Source organism: Podarcis liolepis (genome assembly GCF_965112155.1).
Source record: "Podarcis liolepis genome assembly, chromosome: 16".
NCBI lineage: Eukaryota > Metazoa > Chordata > Lepidosauria > Squamata > Lacertidae > Podarcis > Podarcis liolepis.
The window spans coordinates 32,140,793-32,161,284 of NC_139567.1; the positions used below are offsets into that span (position 1 = coordinate 32,140,793).

Here is a 20,492-nt window from a genome sequence, read left to right on the forward strand (position 1 = left end):
CATATAGATGTCTGCCATGATGCCTGCAAGCAGTCTCCTTCCCCCACCAGATATGTGAAAAGCTAAGAAAACACGGAGAACTCTTGGGAATCTCCTCTCAAAGCATTTCCAATTTCCCCCCAGGCCTTCACATTTCTATTCCCTCACTCTGAAATTAGGCTTGAGAGAAGCGTTCACTCATAGCCAATAGAATAGGTGTGTGTCCACACATGCTGGCCACAGCAGTCTCTCCAAGTTGCACTTGTGCTTGTTTGCCTCCCAAAATTGGGGATCTTTAGGGCATCAGAAAGATACCTGATGCAAACTGAAAATTATCCTGCTTCCCCCCCCCCCCCCGAGAAAGCTTTCCAGTGCAGATTTTTTTGGGAGGAAGTTCACATCGTCATTCCTTATCCTCCATGAATTTATTTCTTTTTCCAACTTAAAAAATATGTAATTATTTTATTTCTAGGTTCAGAAGAAGGCAAGCGGTCTACGCTACAGGTCATACCTCGACTTTGCGGGCCTGGATTTAAAGCTTTTCTGGAATTTCTATAGTAAACTTCACCAAAAGTAAGTCCCTCTCCCATCATTTACAACTAGTTGAAAGTAAATGAAGCTGGCTGAATACTGAGTCTTTGGTGCTGTGGCGTGTATTGGTGATGGGCAGAAGCTTCGGTCATTGTCTGCCTGTGTGGCTTGTACAAACAAACTCATTATTCCAGGCCCTGTTGCTTAGCATTAGGTCTCACCGGATGCATCCATATAGACACTAGCAGGCACATTGCTAGTTATGGTGAAGGAACAGGGTACTAGAGAGTAACAGGTTATCAACTAACTCAGTGCTTCTGTTAAATAGAAGCCTGATATGTACTGTAGTTTACTTACTGTACACATATACTGATATGAGTCTTATGGAAACTGGCCAGTTCTGGGCTCCGCAGATGGAGTGTGTGCAGAGGAAGGAAGACCAAGATGATAAAGGGTCTGAAAATTGGGCCTTATGTGGGACAGTTGAGGGGGTTGTTCAGCGTGGAGAATTGGGGACTTGAAAGATGATGTGAGAGCCATCTTCAAGTACCTGAGAGGCTTTCACATGGAAGATGGAGCAAGCTTGTTTTCTCCTGCTCCAGAGGGGAAGACCCGAACCAGTGGATTCGAATGACAAGGAAGGGGATTCCAACTAAACATTTGGAGGAACTTTTGTGGAATTGTAGAATTGTGGAGCTGGAAGGAACTTCCTTGACAGTAAGAGCTGCTCAACAGAAGGTGGCGCACTCTCTGTCGTTGGAGGTTTTTAAATAAACAAATATAAATAAATAAACCTCCCCGGCTGAGACTTGGCTCAGGGCGGCTAACATCAAATATATAGCATTGGTATAAAATCAGACAATAATTAAATTACCTCCTAAAAATAAGTCAGGATCAAGCAGAGGTTGGATGGCCACCTGTTAGATGTGGCTCCTGCATAGCAGAGGCTGGCCCTAGATGGCCTTTGGGGTCCCTTCCAACTTTGCAGTTCTAGGATTCTATGTATTGAGTGCAGATGGGGAGCCTTTTGGTAGTCTTCTTCCATCAATGGATTTAGTCATAGCACCTTCTGGAGGCATTTGGCTCTCTTAGCAATGCAATATGGAGGCATTTGTTCAGCTTTAAACATCTTGATGGGCTCTTGGGAGAAGCTGTCCACAGACATCTGGAGGGCTAGTGAGAGTGCAAGCCGTGACTTTGCTGTCCGGGGGCTGATGGGAGTTGTTCAAAACATCTGAGACACGTCCACCCCAACCCGGTTGGTGAAGTTGAGTGTAGAGCTTGCTTCTACCTATCTGGCTCCTGCATTGAAACCCACTTTTAGGATGGGATGAGAATCACATTATTCTGCCTGCCTCCAATTGGTCGTTCATGACAGCGTTGCACACGGGGTTATGAATGGATTTTTACTACATCAGGGTTGTGACCTTTCCTCCCACCCTAGCTCAAGAGAAGAGTGCATTGATGCCCAAGCCATGTTGCTGCGGCTTCTCCAGAGCTGCTTTTCAGTGCTCACATCGGATAACAAAGCTGCAAAGACTCAGGAAGCTGCTCAGAGCAAAACGTCTGACAGCGCAGAAGCAGCAGAGGAACTCTACAAGCATCTGTGTGAAGGTGATCTCCTCACTTCAGCCCGCCACCCCATTGCCTCAAAACCCATCTTTTCCATTAATAAAGGGGGGGAGGGTAGCATAGCCTGGTGGTAGAACCCGGCCACTGTAAAGTGCTGTGTGGCATTGGAATTTCATGCAAAAGCTTAGGAAAGCAGGTAAGGAAATGAGATTCAGGTTGCTCATAGTTAAGCAGAAATCTCTCTTTGCATTTTTTGGGGAGCAGTTGTAGACAGCGACAGCGAGTCCCCATCACTGAAGACCTTGAAGCAGGAAGTGAATAACACATTGCTGAACGGAGCAGCCATCTTTTTCCCCCACAGACACACCCGGCGGGAGCAGCTTTTTGCAATGTTGGTATGTTGTGGACCTAGAAATCTTCGTATCTTAGCACAGACCCTTAGCTTTTGCTTTCTCTCTGCAAAATCCCTGTGGATTACCTTTAGCAAGCCAACTATACTTTTATCCTCCCCACCCTGCAAGGATCTTAGTACATCACCTCCCCCTTACTTTATATCCACACAACAATCTTGTGAGGTAGGTTAGGCCCAGAGTGCAGCATCGCCATTCAGAACTCTGTCATCTGCATAATCTGCTAAGAAGTAAGTCCTACAGGGTTTAGTGGCACTTGTTTGAATGTTGTGGAAAAAGAAATGCAGCCTTGGAGAGCATCGTGGCTGGTTAGCATTTGAACTCAAGTCTTCTCAGTTTACGTCGAACTCTCCGATCACTTTCTGATACGGGCTATCAAAATGTCATGCTGCCACAAACCTTACCCCACCCTTGACATATTTTACATGAGGGGGAAATGTGTGAGCTTTTTTTTTTTTAATCAAGCTTTTTCTTTTTTTCCAGAAAAACATAACAGAGCAGGAACACAAGGCATCTGTCCATCTTACTTTCAAATCCCTCTGTGCATATTTCAGGTAAGCAACTTTGGCTGCAATCTGATACGCGCTTACCTGGGAGTAAGTCCCACTCAGGTCTTTAGAATCAATCAACACTTCAGAGATGATTGTAAAGTAATAGACAAAAAAATGTCTTAGAATTGAGAACAAATGGCATGGGAGAAATTGAGAATTTTGCCAATACAGTGGTACCTTGGTTCCCGAATGCCTTAGTAGTCGAACAAATTGACTCCCGAACACTTCAAACCCGGAAGTAAGTTTGCGAACGCTTTTTGGAAGCCGAACGTCTAACACGGCTTCTGCTTGAGTGCAGGAAGCTCCTGCAGCCAATCAGATGCTGTGCCTTTGTTTTTGAACAGTTTCGGACTCCCGGAATGGATTAAGTTCAAGCACCAAGGTACCACTGTACTCATAATAGACAACAGTTACTTGATTTTAAGAAAACCAGCTTAATAGTTGCAGGATAGGGAAAAAAGAGACTGGGTAATATCCCGTGTCATACTCAGAGGAGGCTCACTGAAATCAGCGGTTAAGTAACTGAAGTGAATTTATTTAGTTTAGTACATCAACTCTGAATAACCCCCCATAGTTGTATTTTATTTTGAAAGTTCAAATTCCACTGGTTAGAGTGTCAGATCATATGACCTGAGAGACCCAGGTTCAAGTCCCCCACCTGGCCATGAAGCTCTCTGGGTGTGACCTTGGAGGACATTCCCTGCCTCTCAGCCTAGCCTACCTCACAGGGTTGTTGTTAGGATTAAATGAGTGGAAGAACCATGTACACCCCCTTGAGCTTCTTTTAAAAAAGGTGGGATGCAAATTTAACAAATGAATAATCGAACAATATAAGCAGTGTCCATTTTAAAGATCTGTTTCCTTGAGTAGTTTCTGGAGAAACAAGTTAGTTTTACTAATAATGCAATGTTCCAGTTTTCTTTCTAAAGAAGGAGAGTGGAAGCAGTTAACTTAAGGGGCGCTAATTGTGATGGATCTGTAGTGAGGAGAAGTTAGCTGGGTACGACCCCGATATCTGCAACCATAAGGAGTGGGGGTTAGGGAGATGATATTTGCTCTGCTTGAAGGTTGGGATATTGAAGCGGATGGATTCTGCAGTCTGGAATGCTTGCGTCTGGGGTGCCTTTAAGAGCCATGCTGTGAAAATGTCTGTTTTTTGACAGTGACCAGGATCCAGGTGGGCTCCTCTTGTTGCCAGACAAAGGACCTTCTGCAGATGTTGATGTGGATAAAGTGCTTGCGGTGACAGAAACGCTCCTGGCAGTGACATCGAGAGAGGTAGTGCTTCCGGTTGGTCTTTGGGGTAGTTCTTGCATGTGAAATGGCTAAACTTTTATTTATCAGCAAAGTCCTCAGGACTGGATAAAGTACAGGCAAGGGTCGTAGCTGAGCAGTAGAGCACCTGCTTTGCATGCAGAACATCCCAAGTTCATTCCCCATCATCTCCAGGCAGAGTTGGGAATCTCCCTTGCTAGTCACTGTTGACAGTACTGAGTGAGATGGATCAATTTAGTATTGAACTGAAATACTTTATTGTCACTTGTACAACTTGTATACGGTGAGATTACACGAGCACCCCCCACTCAGCTCTCCTAGTCTTAATTCCCCTCGTTTACTGACTCACACCCACCAAACCCGAAAGTCAGTTGCCCTGTTGTTACCTTTTCATTCAGCAGCCTAACAGCCCATGGATAGAAGCTGTTCTTTACCCTGTTGGTGCAACTACTCATGATTCTATATCTTCTGCCTGAGGGCAGAAGAAAGTGCTGGCCAGGGTGTGAATCATCCCTGAGAATTTTCCTCACTCTCCTGAGGCAACGTTCTTCCGCTATTTCATCTGTTTACTATTTTATCTATTCATCTATTTCAACTATTTACCCAAGTTATTGGGTAACTTCTTAAGTCTGTAAATAGGTGGCTTTGCATTTGCTGCACCTTGACACTTACAGCCTAAACAGCTGTTAATGTTTTATTAAGGTCATTCCTCACCTGTTAATTTTTTATTTTTCTTATTTGCGCCCCCACCCCGGCCATATCCAGTGTCTTCCTTTTGGTTTCTACCTATTATGGCAATACATCACTGCTGTTCTTTTTCTTTATAGACCGCCTTTCCCCAGCCATAACAGCTACCAGGGCAGTTTGCTGACCACCCCTCGTCCCCAGTTTACAACAGTTTGGGCAAGCCCAAGTCTTAAAAGAAAAGAAATCCAAAAACCAACAGGCAAACACCTAAGCAAATAATAGAAAAGCAGGGTAATTAAAACAGTGTGTTAGAGAAGTGGGAAACCTTGGACCCGGGGACCAAAATGCACCCTTCTCCCTGTCCCTGGCCACCAAGCCTCCCTATCTAGCCTTTGGGACACTTCCCAAGGTCCACCACCTGCCTTGAGTGTTTGTGCCTGGCTGAAATATGTCTTTGAACTCTGAGAATGCCTCTTGTTTGCCTGGTTGGAGGATAGAGAGCATTGAGGACAGAGACTTCTGTGTGTGTGGAAACCAGCCTACTGTGCAAAGGTAAAAATGGTGTGGGTTGCTCTTACCCACCACTGACATATGCCCCCCCCCAAGGCTGCCCAGTCTGCAAAAGCTTAAGCACCCTATTTTAAGTTGCTCAAGGCCAGCATTTCTGACAAGGTGAAACTTTTTGCATTCCACAGTGCGAAATGTTGATGATGGGCGTTGCCCAGCAAGACACGGGTCCTGTGCTCTCGTCCTTATTCTGGTCTGTCCAGGGCAGCCTCCTTTCCTGGTGCTACTTGCAACTTAAGGGCAGTGATGCAGCACCCAAGAGCCTTGCTGTAGAAATCCTTACAAAATGTAAGTATCCGACCAGGAGCGGCCTCTTAATTTACCTTTTCTATAAAAAGTCCCAAACGTACTGATGGGAATTGTACTTCAAAACACCTGGAGAGCAACACGCTGGGGAAGATACTCTGCATCGTTTAGTAAGCCATCTTTTGCTCTTTCCTGTCTAGATGTGCAGCAGTTCCTGCGGAGCGTCAGGACAATTTTAGAGTCGCTCCTGTCCCAACACAGTGGGAGAACAATAGTGGAAAAACTGAGCAACTCTGTCTTTTCCATGGTAGCCCGCCAGCTGGTGAGTGAACTTATGGGATGCTTACGACAGCTGTGGGTGGGTTTTCTTGATATATTTTTAAAAAACAACCTGTAATTCTAACAGGGCACCTTTTGTCCTTCCCCAGATGACCTTCCTGCAGGACTTCTGCACTTTAGACATTCCACATCGTACCCTCCTGCAGGATGTCAGCATTTTGACAAAGCTACTGAATGACCTGTCTGCAGAGCCAGGAGATGGCCCAAATAAGGTAGCCTTGGGAAAGGTGCTGATGCTTTCAGTGCACAATATGAACTCTGCTGTTAACCACGTCAAGTGCATTTTCTGTGTAAAGTAGGATAAGAATGAAATGAAAATTAACTCTTCCTCTGTTAAGTCATGCAAAAGATGGGTGTTGAGAAAGGGGCCCAAGTTTGAGTAATGCAAACACTTCTGTAGAATCTGAGGCCTTCAAGTCCCGGCGCATGCAGATACCATGCTGAGAAATATCTATCTAGGTAGGCCTGCCTAGTGCTACCAAGGGACCCAGACGTTCATTGTTTTTCTTTTCTTAATTGACATTATTTACAGCCCCAAACTGCAGTAGGTAGGGTATTAGATCATGCCATATACAAAGCAAACACGCAATGAACAATGAGAAAGGGAAGTGGTAACACACCAGTACAAACCAAGACATCCATATTTCCCAAGCCGGCGTGGGTAGTGAATCTTGAGAAATAAAACCCCATGAGATGGCATAGTAATATTTTGGATCCTCCTTCCCCCAGGAAACTCTTCAGTTTATGTGCGTAATTTTCCATAGTTTCTTACACCCCACAGGCAAATGCAGATTATTTTCAGTGTTCTTCCTTTCTAGGCTATTGAAATCCTAGCCAACATCAATGTCAAAAATTCTTTAGAGAGACCAGTTTTCATGTTGTCCATTTACCTCTGGATTAAGCTTCCAGGTGTGCACCAGACACCTGGTTATTTCAGGACTTCCTTTTCCTGGATTGGCATCTGGGGAGCTGAATCGCCCTTGGCTCCTTTTATAATGGTTTATTATTATTATTATTATTATTATTATTATTATTATTATTATCATCATCATCATCATCATTATCATTATTCTTATTTGTGCCAGGTGGGCATGGAGAGTTGGCAGCAGGAGCAGCCGGTGGTGCTGCGGACATGGGCTGCAGAATCCCCACATAACTACGAAAACAACTGCCACGACGTCACCGTCTTCCTTTGTCCGGGGGCAACTTACTTCGAGGTGGAGTTTGACGAAAGATGTGAAACAGAGCGGAGGTAACCTTGCAGCAGTTTTCATCTTGGGTGTGACTTCCATGTTAGCACCTCTCTTTTGGCCCCATTGCTGAAGGCTCACTCATACATCTGTTAGCCCAGCCCCTTGCATTCCTGGGAAGGTCTAGCTAGGCAGGGGTGCCCCCTCAATGCCACACCTTCAGGATTGTTCTGCGTGTCTCTTCAATGCCTGTCCCAGTTAGGCCCCCAAAGGTTGCCAGAACTCACCGGTTAGAGAAATTCTGTTCTTTTAATGCTGCACAAACACATCTTCATAGGTACGATTACCTGGAATTTACTGACGCCAAAGGTGGAAAAACTCGCTACGATACCAAAGTTGGCACAGACAAGTGGCCCAAGGTGAGTGGCTTCCAAATACTGAGAGCGAGCAAGACTTCTGTGTCACGCAAAAACCCACTGCGGTGGCACCACATTCAGTTGTTCCTGGCTTTTCTTGCAACTGCACTGGGAGGTTCTTTATGGAGAACCACATACCTTGTTATTTAAGAGAGATGAAGAACATTGCCTTTTGGGGACAGCATTAAATCTTGCTTCACAACATGCTCCTAAAGCAGGGGTGGCCAATGTGTGACCCACTAGATCAGCAATTGCCAAATTCTTTTTTTTTTGGTCAACCCCGACTTGGTTCCATAAACTCATCCCTTGTGCAACCCACCCCCACATCGGTTTGCATGACACACTAAGGAAGATAATAACACAATCAAATTCAACAGAGTAACAAGTACTTGCACATTTATTCAAACTATTTAGTTTAATTAAGTCAACAAAATGGATGAACTTGAGCCAGAGAAACTAGCTTTTCAAAGACTGATAGCTATTTGCACCTGCACCACCATCCTGCCACCTTCTTGCCTCTTAGCGCCCCCCCCCCCCGGCAATCCCAACGCCCCCCTTGGCTAGGATACCACCACTGCTCTAAATGTTGCTGGACTGCAACTCCCATCAGCTCCCACCAGCATTGTCAGTGAACGATAGGAATCGTAGTCCTCCAATGTCAGGAGAGCCACAAGTTGGTCATCCCTGTACTGAAGACTCGTATGAACTCACAATTGCAAGAAAGTATTTCCTATCGCTTGAAGGGGGTTAAAGCCTTCATTCCAGCTGGGCAGTGTCATTTTCCTGACAGGCAGGGCTACACAGGTTTCTGAACTGAAGTTTCACTATCCGATGGCATTTGCTTTATCCATTCCTTAGAATCAAACACACTGCCAGGCTTTTTGCAAAACTCTTGAAATAGGAAGTTTTGCATTGCATCCTTCCGTCAAAACTTCCCAAGGTTTCTTTCACCTAATAAAAAGACGCTGCATTTCATTTGGCTGGGGAGGTGTGTTGTGTGTGGGTGTGTGCAAGAGCTGCGAGCACGATGGAGGAATGTTGGGTTATCATTCATAGCCCTGCTGTGACTTCCTGTCATGTGACACTTGGCGAAAACCTCACCTGTTTTGTTGCTCTGTAGAAAGTGACCTTTAAGGCTGGCCCTCGGCTGCAGTTTCTCTTTCACTCCGACAGCAGTAATAACGAGTGGGGCTACAAATTCTCCGTCACTGCATATGGCTTGCCAGATGTGGAAGTTTCGTGGGGCCTGGACCTGCATCTTCTTGTGGCCAGGCTCATGGGGCGCCTGGCTTCTCAGAGCATGGTGCTGAAATCCCAGCGAGGTGCGTTGAGTTCAAGCATCACTTGAAATGTGTTCAGGGTGTGGAGCTGTGGCGAGGATCCTTTATGAGTTGTAAGGAAGGTGAAGGAGGGGTTGTTTTGCTATAAACTGAGGCAATGTAGTTGTCTTCAGTCTCCAATGCTTTCCTGGTGATTTATTTGTTCATTAGGTTTGCGTACGTACCATTCTTAACTTCAAAAAGCTCAGAGCAATTCACAGTTGTTCTTCCTCTAGCCACCGCACTGAGTAGCATGTGAAACTTTGATATTGGAACCCCAGGTTTAGATGACTTTTGACTGAATCCCTTTAGCCAATTTTACTTTCCTTCGTCTGGCTACCTACACAGTAAAATAAATTGTGTACCCTGTTTCTCCCCTTCCCCCAATAGTTGAAGGTGACTTTTAAAAACGTGTGATCTAAAACAACCAAAGGCAAGAACGTTATATGCATATTTTGAGCCCTAGAAAGAGTGCCTACATCCAGGGTGCCTACATCATATTGTAAAATCCACAAGACTGGCTTCTGTATTTTATTTCCTTTTCACTTTCCATTGATTTAAAGGTTATGAGGCTAGAAATTTAAGATGCTTAATATAACAGATGTATAGCCTTTACTTTTCTAATATCACTGCCTCTCTTTTTTCCTTCCCCAGAGGCAGGAAATGAAATAGAATTGTCTCCTGCAAAAGTGGCGTCTGTTCTTAACTCTCCTCTGTGGAAGCCGGTCTTCAGGCATCAGATGCGTTCTGAGCAAAAGCTGGGAGCTAAAGAGCGTAGCCAAACACCGCAGGAAGACAAAGAGGTATTTCAGCCAACTTCCTAAATCTAATGCATGGAGCACTTCAGCCCTTCTGCTTCTCTTCAGTGCTTCCTTAGCTGATATTGTACAGTAGTCAGATGACCGCCTCCAGGTGTTACCCCAACACAGGTAGCTATGACCAGAGATCACAGTGGAAGAGTGACCAGGGCTAAGGATGGGATGGGGCAGAAACATGATGAGGATATATTTCATTTGATCTCTGGTCACCAAGCAGGTTTATTGCTGGCACAACGGTTGTTGGGCTACTGTGTGGTAACTGCAGGAGATTTTAGTGGAGCTCTAGAGGAGGGCATCTTGAGTAGCCTGCTCCTTTTTTTATCCTATTCTATTTATTTAACAATTTATTTCCTGTTTGCTTATAATAAAACCTCTAAGTGGCATGCACCAAATATTAACATTAACATTAACAGGAAAGACAAATCAAACATACTGAAATAATTATAATTAACAGGGTTGGTGTTTTTTTTTTAAAAGATTAAAACATATCAACAATCTACATGTCTGGGTACACTTGCCTAAACTAAAATGTTTTCAGCAGGTACCAAAAAGAGCACAGTGAAGGCACCTGCCTGATGTCCATAGGCAGAGAGTTCCGAAATGTGGGTGTTGCCACAATAAAAGATTGATTTCTCACCACTGTGGCATGAGTATTATTTGGCACCTTTAACAGTGCCACTTCCACAGATCAAAGTGATTGGTTAAGCATACATGGTATGAGTAAAGTGGTCCTGAACCGTTAAGGGCTTTATGCTCGGAGGGAATCCGCCATTAAATGATGGCGCCGACCCGGAAGTCCGGGCTTTATGCACCAATAGTAACACCTCGAACGTGGCCCAATAAGAAATCAGGAACCAATACAGACCACTGAGCTGAGGAGTTGCATGCTGACGGGGTCTTGCTCCTATAAGCAACTGTGCTGCAGCATTCTACATCAACTACAGTTTCCAGGTCATACAAGGGAAGCTGCACAATAGAGTACTTTGCAGGAATCCAGTCTTGAAGCTACCAGTGCCTGAACTACCATGGTCAAGCCCTCCTGGCTCAGGAATGGTAAAAGCTGTTGTACCGAGTATAGCTAGTAAAAGGTGCTTCAAGCCACTGAGACTCCCTGGGCCTCCAGTGACAAAGCTGGATCCAGAAGCACCTGATTGCACACCTGCTCCTTTAGGGATCTGTTTCTTTCGATTAAAACAGAAAGCTAAACCATAGTTTGGCATTACTGAGAGCAGCCCTAGCTTTTCTCCAGGCTCACATCTTATCTTGCTTCTCCTCTTGTGCAACTGTGAGGACTTTAGTGTGGGGGAAGTCAGGAGGTTCCCTTACTGTGGGTCACTAATTAAAAGATGAAGAATTCAATAACGTTTATTGATTGCACGTCCAAGGTAGAACCCCCTATGTGGAAGTCTCTACCATGGAATTAAACACAGTGTACGCATAGGTATAGAAGTGCAAAATAATCAGACCCTTCCCTTCATTACGTTAGTTTATTCGGTCATAAAGCATCATTAAAGCAACACTATTTGACATGTGCAATTAGACCCCTTTGTTGTCGCCTTCTTTCACACCATCATCTTTGCTGCACAAGTGCTTCATCTGCATTTGTCTTTGAAGCTTCTACAGCATGATTTGTTGCTTTTTCCAAGTTTCTCGATGTCTCCAAATGTTTTCTTACGTGTAACATAGCTTGCTTACTCCCTTCCAGTCACATCAAATATGGCCTTAGCAGTTTCTCTTCAGTACTACTTAACTGAACGATTTAACTACACCTGGAAGCTTCTGATTAACCACACATGTTTTGTCGTCAATCCAAGACAAAATGTGGTTAATCTTAACTATGGTTAGTAGAAGCAAAGCCGCCTTCAAACAGTTTAATCGAAGCTGGCTTGTTCTCACTAATCACCGTTTAGGGTTCAGATGACACACTAAACTATGGTTAATATAAAATGGAAGCGGAAAATTCTTGTCTCTGTGACTATGTCAGAGAGGGAAGGGAGAAAGTGTATGCGCCCAGGTACAGGGCAGACAAGGCTCATTCTTGTCACACTAAACCAGAGTGTACTGTTACCAACTAAATCTCTTCTAATCTTCTTTTCAGGCCACAAACTCTCATGCCAACAACTGTCATAATTTTCTCCTTGACTTCGCAAAGTCAGACTCTGCCCAGGAGTTCTGTGGGCCAAATTCTGAGCTTTTCAAAGGACTCGTACAGGCATGTAAAAAACAGGCCCCAAAGACTGATATAGTTGCTGGTTCCACTATTGATCAAGCTGTCCAGTCTACATTTGCTGCTCTGGTCTATCTCTCTCCAGATTTGTATGGGAAGCTTCAGAAATATGGTAACTCCTACCTTAGTGAACATACATTCACAGTGAAGACGACTGCTCATATTTACATGATTCAGTTGTAAAAGTGTGGCTTGTCCATTCTTTCTAAATAATATTTACAACTTTGCTTGCATCAATTTTATGTACATGTGAAAAACCCGCTTAGTTTGTGTAACACACGTGGGAAAAAAGGGGGCGAGTTGAGTTTCCCTTTGTGTGTTCCAGAGGCCTGACTGGCCTCCGCTGAAAGTTGGGCATTTAGTGTCACTGGACCTGTGATGTGGAGCAGAGTTGGGGCAGGCACCCTTGCTGTTGACTTTCAGGCATCTCTCAGAGACCTCTTTATGCTGCCAGGCCTTTGCAGCTGTTTAAATTGATTAGCCAGTCAATTGAATAACCATTTGTATTGCCCTAAATGGTGTTTTAGTTGTACACTGCCCTGATATTTTATGACATTGTCTCTATGGAAGTATTTTTATACAAAAGTGAGCCTAGGGTGCCATTTTATACAAGCGGCAAGTGGCATACAAGTGGCAAACCACTCCATGTTGTATGCTAGGTGGGGACCAATGTCCCCTGTGTATAGAAAAATGTTTCAGAGAGCTATTCTCTTTGTCAAAGTTTCTGTGAGCTGGGCAGATTGTTTCCCCCTCCACCCCTACCCTCTGCAGCTATGCAGTCATCAAACATTTGATCTTCTACCTGCAGGCTGAAGTTGATCCAGTCCAGGGAGATTTTTGGCCCTCAGTTCCATTGTTCGTATAAACTGGCCCTAAGACAACCACTTTTCTTTTATTGATTTGAAGTAGTGGCAGAGGTCCACTGTGGCTTCCGCAGTTCTTTTGTTACACCTTCAAGGTGGCTTAGAAGTCTCTTCTTTTCTTCCTTTCCCCACAGTCAACAGTGGAGGCAAAACGCCTTTGGGCGAAGAGTTTGCACAAGTATATTCCCTGGCCGACGGGATCAGAATATGGATGGTAAGATTTCCTCTCTTTACCCTGGGGCCCAGAAAATGGCTGCCATACAATTTCCCCCATTTGTTCCTCATTTCCTGAGTCAGTCTCAGCATTTCTGTGCAGAGAAATCCCTCTAAAAGATTATTTTAAGCACCTGAGTTCATTTAAGTAGCATCAAATGTGCTGTCTCCCTACCCCCTCCATCCACCAGGGACACCTTGGCAAATTTTCAAAGTACTTTAAACTCTTTTAAAAATATGTGTATTTCTACAGCTAGAAATGAAACAGAAGTTCCTCGTGAACCAGGGAAATGATGGGGAGGAGAAGCAGACTGCTGAGGTGAGCGAGGTGAACCCAGAGACCCTTGGTAAGTGTCATTGTGCTTCTGCCTCTCTTTGCTCCTCTTGCTTTTCCCATGGGTGGCAGGCAGCCACATTGACCAATATCACCCCCTGGCATCCAAGGCAGGAAGTGCTCACACTACATTGGCTCCCAGAACGTTTCCGAGCACAATTCAAAGTGTTGGTGTTGACCTTTAAAGCCCTAAATGGCCTCGGCCCAGTATACCTGAAGGAGCGTCTCCACCCCCATCGTTCAGCCCAGACACTGAGATCCAGCGCCGAGGGCCTTCTGGCGGTTCCCTCATTGCGAAAAGCAAAGCTACAGGGAACCAGGCAGAGGGCCTTCTCGGTAGTGGCGCCCACCCTGTGGAACACCCATCAGATGTCAAAGAGATAAACAACTACCTGACATTCAGAAGACATTTTAAGGCAGCCTTGTTCAGGGAAGTTTCTAATGTGTGATATCTTAGTGTATTTTTGGTCTTTGTGGAAGCTGCCCAGAGTGGCTGGGGAAACCCAGCCAGATGGGCGGAGTACAAATATTATTATTATTATTATTATTATTATTATTATTATTATTATAGCGAAAGCTGTAAGGTAGGCCGTGCACTTATGAAATACTTAACATTTCAGCTGTTGATCAGTGGCGTAGCGTGGGTTGTCAGCACCCGGGGCAAGGCAAGTAATTTGTGCCCCCTAACCCGTGGATTTGCGCCCCCTAACCCTAACCCCCAGATGTTGCGCCCGGTGCGGCCAGCCCCCCCTGCACCCCCCACGCTACGCCACTGCTGTTGATACGAGATGCACAGAGCAGGAGGATCCCAGTTGCACCGCTCTCATGATGCGCTTGTTGCCTTTCTATTGCAGCGCAACAGTGCATCCAGAAAAGTCACCTCTTGCTCAGTTTTCTGCCTGCACGGACCAAGGCAGAAGGCCACGACTCGGATCACGCAGAGGACTTTGGGCGATGCCACAGAGACCGACGTCGGAGGACGAGCTCTGTCGTCGAAGCGGATTTCCAAGCATCAGATTCTTCCCCCGTCTCTGGAGTGACTGGTTTTGTTTTCCCGGAGGCAGGTCAGGCCACAGCCTCCAGCTCAAAGAGGAAGCAGGTGCCAGACTCGCCGCAGACAGAAGTGTCTCCTGCGTCCCAAAGCAAATCCCTTGACAGTAACTTGTCGGAGCAAGAAGATGCCTTGTCCCCTCCCTCCACTCCCACTCGGAAGCCTCCATTCAGCCGCGGGAGGCTCCGGCTCCTCTCCTTCCGCTCCATGGAGGAGTCCAAGCCTGTGCCCAGCATTAAGGAGAAATACCCCATCCTGAAACACACCTTGGACTTCATTAAGGACCAATCTCTTTCTCATGAAAGGTGAGCCAGATCCAATTTTGTGCCGGTAAGAAAAACCAGACGTCTCATTAAATAGAGGCTCCAGGAAAACCTCAAGGGGCGTTTGAGATTTGCTTGTTCGGCTCCTACCTCTTGGCCTGTGGGGCTTATTGCTGAACAATAGGATGCTGTGGGAGCATAAGAAGAGCCCTGCTAGATCAGTCCAGTGGCCAATCTAGTTGAGCATCCTGTTCTCACAGTGGCCAATCAGATACGAGGAACCGCAGTATGGTACAAGGTGTGTTTTGCCTCAGAATATGTGCTCAACAGTGAATGTTTTGTGAGAAGTATTTGTTTTTGGTTCTAACACTTTACGTAAACTGCCTAGGGGTTACGTATATTATGCAGTACAAAAAAGTATAGAAATGTATTCTTGAGTTAAGAATTCCATCCCGGTGGGCGAGTGTATGTGAGAGCGTTTCTTGCTTTTGTGTATATATCAGAAAACCCTGTTATACGATATATAAGATATACAATATCTTTAATGTCATTGTCGCATGCAGAACAATGAAATTGAAAAACTACATAAAACTACTACAAAACTACATAAAACATTCAAAAAGCCCTAAAAACTCTGAAAGCCCATTTTAAAATACACTATACTATAGAGACCCCTTATGCTGCGTTTGGAACCAGAATTGCATTTGCATAGAAACTGTTTCTCAGGCGGCTAGTCCTGGCCTTTATAACCCTATACCTTCTTCCAGAAGGCAGAAGCTGAAAGAGATCATTTGTTATAACAAACCATAAAGCCATGTAGCGTGTTGTCATCGCTTTGCTGCCACATTTTGTCCTGATCGATAAATACCCACCACTTGCCACTTTGTTAGGCTTCTTGACATCACCAGTTCTCTGTTGACGGAGAAGCTCATCAGTGTGAGTGAATGCACCGTCCCCTTGTGCCAATGCAGGAAAAGGTTTAATAGGAAGGGGTGTGTTTGTGTTTCTCCTAGCGTTCTGAAAGTCCTTGCTTTGAGGAAAGCTCAAGCCAAAAGCATCTTGGAAGTGTTGAAGATGATCCTCCAGTGCCTAGAATCCCTCAGCCAGCCTCACTGCTTCACCCCACCTTGCATCATCTTCCTGCTGGAACTCCTGGCTTGCCAAAAAGACTTCACAAAGTAAGACATGTGGGAAGCTGCACTTCAGGCATAGGCAGTTGTTCATTTGTAGCTCAGGTTAGCAGAGAGCGGAATGCGTCCAATCAAGCCATTGGTCCATCATTCTTAGTATGGCCTACACCTTTGATGGGGGTATCCGAGGCCAGCATATTTAATAAAAAATATTTTTTAATACGGATAGCCTGTCATACACTTAGCACTGTCATATTTTAATGGGTGATCTTGGGAATAGCTCAAGTTATGTATTCCCCCACCCACTTTCAATCCTTCGTTTTGGTTCTTCTCATTGCCGCTGTGCTCTGATGTCAGTGCAATGGTAGATTGAAGTAGCTATGGTTGTTGGGAAGTATTACACAATGGCAGGCTTATAAAATGCAATCCAACAGCCTATATATCTTCTTTTCCAGCTATTTTGCACACTTGGAAGGCTGTGGGGCTGAGCTGCACCGGGAAATACGGGAATCTTACTACCAGCTTCTTCTCTTTTTGGTCAACGCTCTGAAAGGATTTAACGACCTCGATGAGAAGTATGGACCTCTTTCTTTCTTTCTTTCTTTCTTTCTTTCTTTCTTTCTTTCTCTTAAAGCATACAAGATCCTTTTTTTTTGTAAGACTCCTTTACTCCAACCACCATGGTAATTGTCCCTGGTGTTGTGTGAAGAGTACATCCTATTGTCGTCCCATAACTTACTATCAATTAATTTTATTGCATCACTCTGAGCTCTGAGTATCATTTATTACTTATTAAGGTATTTATATCCTGCCTTTCTCCCAAGTTGGGACTCAAGGCAGCTCAAAGCTGTTAAAAACTTTATAAAACACAAAGTTACAAAAGCAAACTAATAAAACACATTTAAAACCAGCAATTTAAATGCAGTTTGCCCTGACAGCAGCCCAGTGGGCAGTCTTTGCACTTTAGTATTCAAAGGCCTGTCTGAAGAGGAAGGTCTTGCTTAGCCTGCTGGCAGAAGGATAACAAGGGGAGGGAGGAGTCAGTCTGATCTCTCTTGGGAAGGAATTCCGCAGTAGGGGAGCAGCCACAGAAAAGGCTCTGTATTATGAACAAGGGAGAAAAATCAGGTTGTTTCCAATGTTGCTTCCCTCCACACTATGTGCAAATTCCATCATGTTGTCTCCTTTGGTCATAGCCCCCTTTACCCCCCCAAATGAAATTAAGGCCGTTTGTCCCTTCTCCTTCGCTTTTGCCACCTGCAGCCTTGCAGCTCCTCCGTGTTTTAATTGCGCTGCCCTGGTTTGTCTTCCCTGTTCGTTTAGATCGTTGCTCCCTGCCTTGTCCTGCGTGCAGACGTCTCTCCTTCACCTCTTGGACATGGGTTGGGAGCCAAGTGACCTTTCCTTCTTTGTTGATATACAGCTGCCACACCTCCTTATCAACATGTCACGAGAGAACATAAGTACACATGACAGCATAGTTTGGTAAGTTGGGACAAGTACCCGGGTTTGTTTTGCTTTGACACTCCTATCGGTGCCGCAACAAAATGACTTGCACATTTGCAAAGCTAAGCAGGGTCTGGTATGGTTTCAAATTGGATGGGAGACTGCCTGTTGAGATTGCTGCAATGCAGGGGGTTGGACTACGTCACCCTTGGGATCCCTTCCAACTCTGATTCTTTGAAAGTCTGTGAAATAATTTTGGCTGGGAAGTCGCTTGTGCATTTGTAGGAATTGCCCAGAACTGCCTCGAGGGGATCTTGGCTGAAAGGTGGGGTAGAAATCTGACAAGTGAATAAATAATGCAAAATAAAGATATTTCCCAAAGCAGTTACTGTTTCCTACAAGAGCTGGCTTTCTCTTAAAAAAATACAGATGCCTTGTTGTTGTTTTTTCCCTTTGTGGGGGAGCCTCGTGTTTGAAGTGTTTTGAGACTGAGATGTTGGTTGTTTGCATTAATATATCAACTGCCTGCATTGCAGGATTCCATATTTGTTCCTATGGCTGGTAGGGGCTGTGAGTTTCTGGAAGGGCTAGGCATTTGATTTTGTTTTTAAAGTTTTTTATTAAATTTTACAAAATATAGAAAAGATACAAAGACAAGGACAAGAAGAAAATAAAAACACAAAATACATACTACAAAATACAACAATACACACATTGAGCATAAAAATACAAAAATACGTACATTAAAAACTGATAGTAAAAAGAAAAAGCACATATAAGAAAAACACAAAAATTCCTTCTTTCTTAATTTTAGATCTTAAATTCACATATTCTCCTGACTTCCTCGCGTCCCCCGTTCTTGTATCCCTTTTCAAAGTTGGTTCAGCAAATTCATAGCCCATTAATTTATCTGTTGTTGGTTTAATCTTAGATTTTATCTTGTTACTAGAACCCCCGCAATTCATTTCAATGTCATCAACATTCAGAAATTTTACAATATTTCTGCAAATAGATTTTAAATCCCCCCCAATCTTCTTCCACTGACTCTTCTCCCAGGTCTCGGATTCTGCCAGTCATCTCCGTGGAAGGGCTAGGCATTTGAGTAGCCCACTTTTTAAAACTTCGTTTATTAATGGCATTTGCATGCTGTTCCAGTACAGCATAAAGTTCTCTTTGTGGTTTAACAGGAAATAATTCTAAACACATTGGAAATGCAAATTAGGTCATGAAGCCATGAAATCAAAACCTGCATCCTTGCTCCTCCAAAGCTAGAACACAGATTTAAAAACATAGAAGGTCATACTGCACCAACTATTTAGAAGACCTGGGTGTTGCTGGAAATAAGCTGGCATTGGGCAAACCTCCCTGGGGAGGCTGTTCCATAACTATGGTGCTAGCACCGAAAACTCTTACTGGCCTCAGATAATTCAATTTAGAGCAGGCACTCCAAGGAGATTCTTTGGAAGAAGACCAAATTATTTTTAAAGCATTAATTTTAATAGGCATCCTAAAGAGGGTTAAATTGATAGGTTTAGTGCTTGTCCTAATTATGAAAACAAACAGGAGTCCACCAAGTTTTTCTGTGCCACCCGTTAACAAATGTGCTCATGTGAAAGTGTGAAAAATAGTTGACTTGAGTTTTAAAAAACAGAACATAGAGATAAAACCTTAAATAGCAAAACAAAAACAGAAAACGGTTTTTAGAAATGCTGGAACGTGGGGAAATGAAGAGGTCTTCCCTTGGTGCTGAAAGGTTGACAGCAGAGGCACTGCTGTAAGCCTGCCTGGTGAGGGCATCCCACAAACCAGGGCATTACCACTGAAAGGACTCCCTCAGTGGTGCGGTGTTCTGTTCTCAGGGCCCTTCCATTCTCCCTAAGTTGCAGGATCTTGTCCCTGACTACGCACTGACCTATGCTTGTTGCGTTTCTGAGATGGAGACCCTCAAAAGAGCAGCGGGACTGTAGAAGAGATGTCCTTACCCCCCTCCTCCAAGCTTCCAGGCTTGCCACATTCTCCAGATTGAAGGGGCAGGGGCAATCCTGTGCATTAATGAAATTAATTTGCATAATTGTGGATGACTTACTGAACAATTCTTCTATTCAGCTCTTAATCTGGAACACCAGGTTCAGGCTACAGTTAAGATATTGGAAGCATATTAACCTGAGGCCTCTTTTTACTGGAATCAAACGGCTTTTAATCCATTAAACATTGCAGCCCCTCTTCCCCCATTATTTTGGTCCTGCCGTTCTAAGTAGAAAGCATTTAATTTTGTGCCTTTGTTCCTAGCCAGTGGAGCGAGGAAGAGGAACTCGCAGACTACAAGCAGAACTCCGAGTGGATGGACGAGTGTCAAGAAGGAGTCTTTGAAAGCTGGTGCGACAAGATAAGCCAGGCTGATCCAGAGAAGCAGAGGAAGGTCAGTAGAATGAAAACTTTTTGTCTGGGTTTGGTGGAAGGGCTCAAGAGGTAGAGCAGGTGGAGGCAGAGCTGGTGTAATAGGCAGGCATGGATGGGCATGTTGTAGCCAGGAGGGGTTGGGGCGGCACGTACGAGAGGCCCAAGGACCCTACTCCAAGAACTGGAGATGACATTGTGGGATGGGGTAAAGGGAGGATGTATCCTGAACACAAGAAGGCAGGTGGCTGACATTGGCTTTGGAAGATGCTCCTTCAAACCTGTTGAGCTATGAAGTCCACCCAGTGGCCCTGGGAGCGTGCAGTCTCCCCCCCCCCCCCCACCATTTGGGATTCGGAAGGCATTTTTATCTTTCATTTTCCTGCGACTTTTTAGCTAGCTGTCAATTTTTGATTTGCCTTCTATTTTATCTATGCATTTAAATATTTATAAGATGCCTTTTGGGGTCAAATCCACCCAAGCCAGCAAATTAAAAACAACCATATAACAACATTAGTATATCATTATCATTGTGAAACTTTCAAAATGGGGGCCGGGGGGCAGGGCGGAGGAGAATCCTGGAAATGCATTAAAATATATGATTCAGCTGGTTTAAAACCCTTTCGCAGAGCTACTTTAATGAACCAGCAGCATGACTAAAAAACACA

General features: G+C 44.5%; 1 protein-coding gene across 2 annotated transcripts in view; it reads left to right on the forward strand.

The window, feature by feature from the left end:
* ZZEF1 (zinc finger ZZ-type and EF-hand domain containing 1) overlaps positions 1–20,492 on the forward strand; it is a 72,510-nt gene that overhangs the window by 20,969 nt on the left and 31,049 nt on the right. For both annotated transcript variants that reach the window (XM_083479133.1, XM_083479134.1), the window contains exons 14-33: positions 452–552; positions 1,955–2,124; positions 2,347–2,477; positions 2,976–3,046; positions 4,207–4,321; positions 5,701–5,860; positions 6,019–6,140; positions 6,247–6,369; positions 7,243–7,409; positions 7,685–7,766; positions 8,884–9,085; positions 9,737–9,885; positions 11,999–12,239; positions 13,125–13,204; positions 13,457–13,550; positions 14,392–14,893; positions 15,865–16,029; positions 16,437–16,556; positions 17,305–17,466; positions 19,717–19,846. In XM_083479133.1, the coding sequence (XP_083335259.1) occupies positions 452–552; positions 1,955–2,124; positions 2,347–2,477; positions 2,976–3,046; positions 4,207–4,321; positions 5,701–5,860; positions 6,019–6,140; positions 6,247–6,369; positions 7,243–7,409; positions 7,685–7,766; positions 8,884–9,085; positions 9,737–9,885; positions 11,999–12,239; positions 13,125–13,204; positions 13,457–13,550; positions 14,392–14,893; positions 15,865–16,029; positions 16,437–16,556; positions 17,305–17,466; positions 19,717–19,846 (3,087 nt within the window). The remainder of the gene's footprint in view (positions 1–451; positions 553–1,954; positions 2,125–2,346; positions 2,478–2,975; positions 3,047–4,206; positions 4,322–5,700; positions 5,861–6,018; positions 6,141–6,246; positions 6,370–7,242; positions 7,410–7,684; positions 7,767–8,883; positions 9,086–9,736; positions 9,886–11,998; positions 12,240–13,124; positions 13,205–13,456; positions 13,551–14,391; positions 14,894–15,864; positions 16,030–16,436; positions 16,557–17,304; positions 17,467–19,716; positions 19,847–20,492) is intronic.